The sequence below is a fragment of the Lolium perenne genome, chromosome 6 (genome assembly GCF_019359855.2).
Source record: "Lolium perenne isolate Kyuss_39 chromosome 6, Kyuss_2.0, whole genome shotgun sequence".
Taxonomy (NCBI): domain Eukaryota; kingdom Viridiplantae; phylum Streptophyta; class Magnoliopsida; order Poales; family Poaceae; genus Lolium; species Lolium perenne.
The window spans coordinates 222,800,352-222,808,472 of NC_067249.2; the positions used below are offsets into that span (position 1 = coordinate 222,800,352).

Genomic DNA, 8,121 nt, shown 5'->3' on the forward strand with positions numbered 1-8,121 from the left:
TAATTTGTAGTCTTTTTTAGGAGTTAAATCAAGCTTTGCTGCTATAGAATGTTTATTTGCCTTTTCTTGAAGGAAATCATTTCATTGTCTGAGTTACTTGTTCTATACAACCTGATCTATATTTTATTTGTGCCTAGGTTGATGGGATATCGAATATCTAAAACCGGCACGATGTATCCTAGGGGCAAAGTCCTGACCAGTGACTACCGCAGGAAAGCTGGGGAGCCATCAGACGATTTTTCTACATACATCCAGCAGAGAGGCTATGACCTTCATGATTCAACCTACGGAAAGTTTGCTTCTATGTTTGAAGTAAAATTTGCATGAAACCTGGAAAGATTTGTTTCTAAAGAGGTGAACCATTCTAACATCTGTTTGCACATGATCCCAGATGCTCGAGGATGCCAATTTCCATAGTGTCATCGCCCAAGACCGCACCGACCAGGTTATCCACTTCCTCGTAAATTGCTTGGGAAAATGCACAAATTTCTTCAGAGGCCTGTCTATGTTGTTTCAGTTCCTGGGGGTCCTGGAGAGGTTTAACCGAGAAGACCAAACAGGCTTTCTGGACACCTAGGTTGACGTTTTAAACCCTATTTATTTTGTGACTTTTCTTTTCATCATCTCTGGTTACTCACTACATCCAACTATGTTCTATCACTTGGAGGACTACGACAACATCATAAAGGACTTGAGCTTGAAGTTGAAGCAGAGCTGCTTGAGTAATCCACTGCTTGAGGTGATATTGCGAGCATCATCATGGTTTATTAATAGAAATATATTGTTGTGGCATTGCAGTGGTGTATTGGTACTTGATAGTGCTGATTCCGGATACATGTAAACTCCTTATAAATACTTTCATTTATACCGTGAATATGTTGTTGTGGTGCTGCAGTCGTGTATATATGTGTCACATATTACTATTTCTAAGACAATGCTTATGATTTCAATATGTATGGCTTTAGTGTTTGCGCCCGGGCGGAATGGGTCATCTTCCTTTGCAAATAAAAAGATCGAATCTATTTACATGTAAATAAAAATATAGCATTATATTTAAATTAGTCATTACCAGAATACCTTTGCTGCCACTACTATTTACTGAGTAAGAGAAATGGTTGAATGTATGTATATAAAATCGACATATGTTCTGTTACTTTGCTTGATAAATGTTTGCTGACATTGACGTTTTCTTAATACTATAATAAACTAAAACTTATGAGTTAAATTCTAATTTAATTCTGCCATTTGCGCGATAGCGCAACCGGTCATCTAGTAGGTAAAAAGAGAGGACCATTAGATGGACTAATAGGCCGTCGTCCCCCGCAAGCGCGATGAACCAGCAGGGCTCTCCCCGCCCGGCGTGCTGTCCCGTTCAACAACCACTCCGGCCGCCTCCCCACGCGTATGCCGACAGACGCCCTCCTCACCTCCCGATTTCCCTACCTCACCAACTTGCCCGCCGGTCCAAATCAGGAGCTTCCCAATTCAGATCCGTGCCGGCTTCAATTTCGTGGGTAGGAGGGGGCGCAGCAGGGCGGGGATGGAGACGAGACGAGGGCACCGGTCGTCTGGGTCATCATCGAGGCTGCTATTTCGAGCTAGCTTGACCTCGTCCACAGCACGAAGCAGCACACACAGCCAAAAAAGACCCGTGGAACCGGCAGGCCGACATGGTCGGGCAAGCGACCTGCATCTTGGAGGACGGTGGAGCGGCAGTGGACCAAAGGCGGCCAATAGCGGTGGTGTTTCTCGTCGTAGGGTCTCGCCTGCGTCTGGACTCCGAAGCAGGCACCTGCCCCCATGCGCTTCGTTGACTGGAGGACCGTGGTTGGGATGCGCAGGAGTAAGGGGAATCATCGGGACGGCGCAGGGTTGCAGGCCGGGTATCGGGGCGGCGCTGTGGGAAACAGCGGCGCGTGTGGTGGCCGGACAGGAAGGTGGGCCGGCGGTGGCGGTGGCTGTGGCGGCTGTCATGGTGACGTTGGGAGAAGAGGCCTGGGCAGCGGGGGGCGCGGTCGAACGGATACTAGGCCGGCCTATGCAGCTCCTGGTCTGTGGGGAAGGATATTTTCAGGATTAGGACTCGGTTACCGCATCACGCCCGATCACTATGTTTTCACTAAACGGAGAAATACACGTCGTTGGACACATGTCGGCTGAGCAAGTGTTGGGAAGGTGTACCTCAATAGGCAGCGAGCGAGGTTCTTCCCAAGTGAAAAAATTGTTCGTTGTAAGGCTCCCAACTGTCCGCAGGCCATTTGGCTGCGTTGGTGGGATTGGTTTGGTTCCCACGAGCCACAAAGTGCGCTTCCTAAAATCAGGGAAACAAAACAATTAGCATCACGGTGGATATTTTGTGTACAAAATAATCCCACCTCGCTCAGTTAAATTTTGAGTCCAACGGGTTCATATACGAACCAACGCCGCAACATCATTGTCTTGTCCAAGGCGTGTAATTGTGAGGAAGGAAATTAACTCCCCCCGGGTCTATGGACCGAGGTAGAGACGAGAGCACCCAGAGACGAAGGAGCAACATGAGGGAGGGGTGAGACGAGGAAACGCCGGCCGAGGACGCGAGCAGGAGAAGGAGCAGTTGAGGACGGATAGTCCAATATTTTTAAAAGAGAAGCAAAGCAACCAAGGAACAAAAAAAGAGCACATATTTTTGAAAATTAAGGAAAAAATTGTGACAATTTATTTTATAAAATACAAAATATGACAGTGGAAAAGGGCTTTATAAAACCCTAGAATCAAATAGCAATATGTCATAGTGATCACATAAGCCACAAAATATAATTAGGATATTATAGTGATATAATGCGCTCACATTTTATCATTGCACATAGCGCCATCCGGGGTCACAATCATGCCAATAAAAACTTATTTCATTTGTATTCGCGATGTTATTTTTCTGTCCCGTAGCAACGCACGGTCAATTCTGCTGGTATAATCTTACACCGCTAAAAAATATTTGGGAACTCACTAAAGGAGGCAGGCCTGTCAGAAAAACACGATTTAGAGCTCTTTTCCGAACACCAAGGCGAGCTCCTGGTCTGGTCTCGTACATGGAGAAAACTGGGATTTATTTCGTTGAGAGAAGATCAAACCCTCATGACCGAAGAAGCCATGCATTAGCGTTACTGCAACCATTAAGCACAACTAATGAGGAAGGCGAATGTACAGGAAAAACTGAGGGAGGCAAGTCTGACTGACATTATTGTTCAAAGGCAATTATTGATTTGCTGCTACGGAGTATATGAGGATTAAAAAAACGATCATGTGACATGGCTGCATGTTGAGAAATTTCCTTGTAGTGGGGCTTAGGAATATTTTGGTTCCAGGGTCTAAGTGTGGACAGCTGCCGAACAGAATTACAGGTTCACAGCTAACTATAATCAAAGCAAATAGATATTAAGTAAACTGCAACAGCCGTCCCTTTATATCACAAGAGCCACTCCCTTGCCATCACTTGGGGTCGATCACAGTGGCCTAGCCTCCTGAGTAATAGGGTAACATCTCTTCCTTGGAACGGTCGCAGAAGTCGTTTGTTTTGTAGGTCACTCCATCTCCCAACGCGTTAAGCTTGTCAACCCTATTGGCACAGTCCTTGAATAGTTTATAGCGGCGCACCTTCTCCTCTTCGTCCTTGTATGTGCGATGATGCCTGGCCATCCACTCCTGGAACCTCTTCTTCATGGCTTCCTCCGCCTGATTGTGACCTGAGATTATAGGTGAGAAAAGGTTCATGGTGAGGAACAACTAACAGGGCCACAGATCCAGGGGCTGATCAGTCCGATGCCAGCATTTGGCTTGCCAAAGCCAAAGTTAGGGATTGACAACATGTCAGCAAGCCAATAACTTGGTAAGTGATGATTGGTATGTTGCCAATAGCTAATATAATTTCGCAAGGCATGCCAATTTTTGGATGTAATATATTTGTAAGCCAAATTTTGCTCGCATACCAAATATTGGACTTATTGGCAAGGCAAAACTTGGCATTGAACTAATAAGGGCCCCAATGTAGATTTGTTTCGTGCCTACTGGCCCCTGTGCATCCTTTTTTAGATGATAGTACCATATTACTAACAGATGTAGTATTTCGCTAAATCTTCAAAATGTGCAATCCTGCTGCTGTGTATGAAATAGAAAGAAATTCCGGTCCAAGTGACACCCCAAAAAAAAATTCAAATTGGAATTGTTGCGAATAAAATTTTAATTATCCTGACTTGATCCCATTAACTGAATTAAACATTCTATGAAGTGAAAAAGGGCATTACTCATCTAACATCTTACTCCTAAAATCGACTAACAAAGTAGCACTTGTATATATGTTCTTATAGCAAGACTCGCCATCTTATAAAGATGATGATGAGGCTATACTATGCAACTATTTTATTTGAAATTTCAGTGATAGTGGTTTAACATTGCTCTAGAGAAACAAATTACTAAATTGAATGCAAGCATATTATGTCTAAATTTCAATTATATAACTCAACTTAGATACATCTGACACACATGCTTAGATTTGGTGATTTTGAATTAAATTTGTCAATCTGCATGGCCATAAAAACAAAGGCACCTGTCGAGCTAGTAACCTAGCTCAGAAAGTAAACGGACGCAATCCATAACATAGTTACACAACTACAAGAACATTCGCTGTACTATGTAGTTTTATCCTTGCCTACCAAGTTGCCCATTTGCCACAGCCCATTTGATTTCCTGCAAGTTGCAGCAAGATTTCAGCATATTGCTTGCTGGTTGTGCCTACGTGCATATCTTTTAGTACTAGAGTGAATCCGTAATTTTTGGTTCCTGTCTGAACAATTCATTTAAGAATCCAATCAAATCGATTATTGATCAACACTTGTAGACTAACAATATTTGAACAAATAGTGATCTTAAGAAACAGGGCCAGTAAGCTAACCATCTTTTCCCAGATTGTGCTCATTAGGTATGCGCCCAACATGAATGTAGAGAGAAACAGTTGCAGGTGCTCCATAATGATTATGGAAACAAAACTTGTACGTTCCACCCCTTGGAGCTTTAAAATCAATGTGCTCACCAGAATTTCCCTTCAACGTGCATACAGTGTTACCACTTGGTGAGGTTACCTATATTCATAAACAGCATTATTAAAAATCAGAAAAGGTGGTTCATTGTTCAATTGCTAAATGGAACAAATAATTCAGTACTAACCACAATGCAATTGCTCATAAGCAAACATGCCAAAACAGTATCGGATTAGCTTTCTAGTAATGGATACTGAAATAGAGGAAAAGAGGGGAACAGGTAAGTCCCTGAACTAAATCCAAGTACTCCATATTTATTAAGAAAGAAACAGAGATTCAGATGGGAGAACTGAAATGGCATATCCAGATAAAGGCAAATTACAGTAGTAACAGATAAAGTAGGATCAACTTAGGTATTTCCCAATAACCAGCTAATGCTGTTGAGCATAATGGGCACCAGATAGTTGATCATATTGCTGAACTAGTACGGATACGAACAAACTAACTCATCTAATGGCATTGGTACAAAGTCAACTGATACCTATAAACCAATATATCTAAACCTATAACCTCACAGCAATTTGTTGTCATATGCTGAATACACTATTGAGGTATAAAGAAAACTTATACTCCCTCCATCCCAAAATAGATGTCTTGAATTTGTCTAAATTTGGATGTATCTATACACTAAATAGTGACTAGATACATCCAAATTTTGACAAAATTTTGACATCTATTTTGGGACAGAGGGAGCACATTTGATTTGTCACGCAGAAATCATCTAAAGTATGATCTGCTTCAGTTAGGTACAGCACCATACCAATTCATGTGCACATTACGTAACAATCATATGGCTCCATCCGAAACAAGAAACGGCAAGCAACGAACATTCCGAGAACAAGGTCTTCCACTGAGATTTCTGACATTTTGAATTTTTCACTCAAGTGCATAATAGCACCATAGAAACAAGGTTCCAGCTTGCAGTCTGAGAATCAAGGATAACAATAACACGAAACTACTGCTCTGGAACAGTCGGGTTCCTTTTCTTCGAGCTCCTTATACATTATTAACTGTGCACACGCTAGAGACCACGGCGATCCCTCTTAAGATAAAGATTTTTTACCTAACAGTTCGCCCAAAGTCGTTTGACCTGCAATGATCACATCTTTAACCGACAGGGGCCTTCAGATCAGTGGTGTGCCTTATGTGCTCAGAGGAGCGTGCATATCTTCTTCTCAAGTGCCCTGGCCAAGTTTATGTGGGCTAGGGTTCGGGAGATGCTGGGCGCCAGTGGAACCCGGAGTCGCTAGCTGATTTCTTCGCCATTTTACAGGGTTTGTTGACAATCCGAGATGCTTGTTATGGATTTAATCCGCGGCTCAATGCTGGGCCTTATGGAATATTGAAAACAAGCTTACTACTGTGTGTTCAAAACCATTTTGTTTCTTCAGCAGTTGAGGCCAGTCATCAGGTACAAGGACAGGTCTGTCCTGGAGGCAATCCTCGAGAAACTTAAGAAGACCTTCGTCAAGGCCTCGTCTCCGATCCAACAGGTGTCAGGGCCTTCTTTAGTGAAGCTGCTTGCTGCTTGATCGCTTTTAGCTTGCTTGCTTGCTCTGTGTTTTTATCTTGAACGGTGTTAAGAACCCGCGGTTTCGTTTGCTCTTAAACTCTACTTGGTATCCCCTCAGCACGAATACGTCTCTATGTGGCTCGTTCGTGGGCTTTATCAATGTTAATTCTAGGCACTAGGTGCCGTTCGTCTAAACCAGAACTAAATTACTCCAATCGTGCGCGCTACTGTCGAGATCGCCAAATCGGCAAAAAAAAAATCCCAACGAAGGACCACAAGACGTAGATCCCCAAAGTAGGGACGCGATTCCAGCTGATCCCCAATTCAACTCGACAATAAATCCTACCCCAAACAACCCATAAACACCTATAAGCCTAAATCCTCACATCCAAATCAAACGCGCAGCAAGAATGTGGGAAGGAGGAGGATAAATGGGCGAGTACCGTGAGGTAGATGCCGCGTTGGTCGGAGCTCCGAGAGATACCCTTGTTAAAGACGACGAAGTACCCAAAAACGCTATCGCCCTCGGAAGGCACGAACTCGTCGATGCACTCGGTGTCGGTGACCGTCACCGATAGAGCATCTGCCTGTAACCCCGCGGGCGCCAACAGCGCCACTGCCAGTACCAGCAGCATCGCCGGCCGCCCCCTCGCCATGGCTGCCTGTTTTTTTCCTTTTTTTTTACTCTTTTTTTTTTGAGGAAATACTCCTTTTTTTTTACTACTAGTACAAGTTACTAGCGTGGGCGGTGGGCCGTAGAGATCCAGCGCCCCCTGATGTTAGGGTTCGGATTCCGGGTTTGGGTGTTGAACCCCCACAAGCCCAAAGTAAAAAAGGGTCGGCTCGCGAACTGCGATGTGAGAGGAATTTGATCTTTTACTCCTTTTCTTTTTTGGAATTTTGAGGCTTTGTCCCTAGTTATTTTAAAACTTTTTTTAGGGCACATTTATTTAGGAATTGCCTTTTTGTGTGAATCGCCCTCGAGATAGTTTAGTGGGCCACGTCGGACATTAGCCATATGTGAAAGTCGCGGTTGGTCTCGAGGAGGGCTACTGAAGGGCATGAGTTGTGCAGTTATGGATACATCTATCCAGAAAGATGGATACAACTATTTTTGCATCCTAATTCATTATCGGAGGCATACAAATCCTAAATTGAAGCACGTCGACGAACGACTTCATTTTTTAAAACTAAGTTGAGAGGCAAGTTATATCTCTTGGTGGAAGGTTGGTTCTCATTAATTTAGTACTTGGCAATAGGCCAGCTATTGTTTATGGTTTCCATCTAGTTCCCTAAAGGAGTTTTGCAAAGATTGCATTTTTTTGTCATGATTCTGTTGGCAATGAGATAGTGAAAAAAAAAACATCGACGGGCAAAATAGAATGTTGTTTGCCATCCAAAAGATCAAGGGGGACTTGGTATTCAAGAACTTGAGGTCGCTCTTCTTAGTAAATGGTTATTCAAGCTTCTTTCTAAATATGGGATATGGCAAACCATCATAAAGAAAGAGTATGTCGGCTCAAGGGCTTTTTCCCAGGT

The 8,121-nt window shown here is 43.4% G+C and overlaps 1 protein-coding gene across 2 annotated transcripts; it reads right to left on the reverse strand.

The window, feature by feature from the left end:
- Window positions 1-3,263: 3,263 nt before the first annotated feature.
- On the reverse strand, window positions 3,264-7,305 carry LOC127305787 (transmembrane emp24 domain-containing protein p24beta3). 2 transcript variants are annotated; one of them, XM_051336313.2, is made up of 4 exons: window positions 7,026-7,305; window positions 4,925-5,111; window positions 4,686-4,719; window positions 3,264-3,719 (listed from the first exon to the last, which is right to left on the reverse strand). In XM_051336313.2, exons 1-4 carry the CDS (start codon window positions 7,236-7,238, stop codon window positions 3,617-3,619), a joined length of 537 nt encoding a protein of 178 aa, XP_051192273.1. In that variant the 5' UTR covers window positions 7,239-7,305; the 3' UTR covers window positions 3,264-3,616. The 2 variants fall into 2 exon arrangements, with proteins under 2 accessions (XP_051192273.1, XP_051192272.1); XM_051336312.2 differs by lacking the exon at window positions 4,686-4,719 and having other exon boundaries at window positions 7,026-7,290.
- Between the last annotated feature and the right edge of the window lie 816 nt (window positions 7,306-8,121).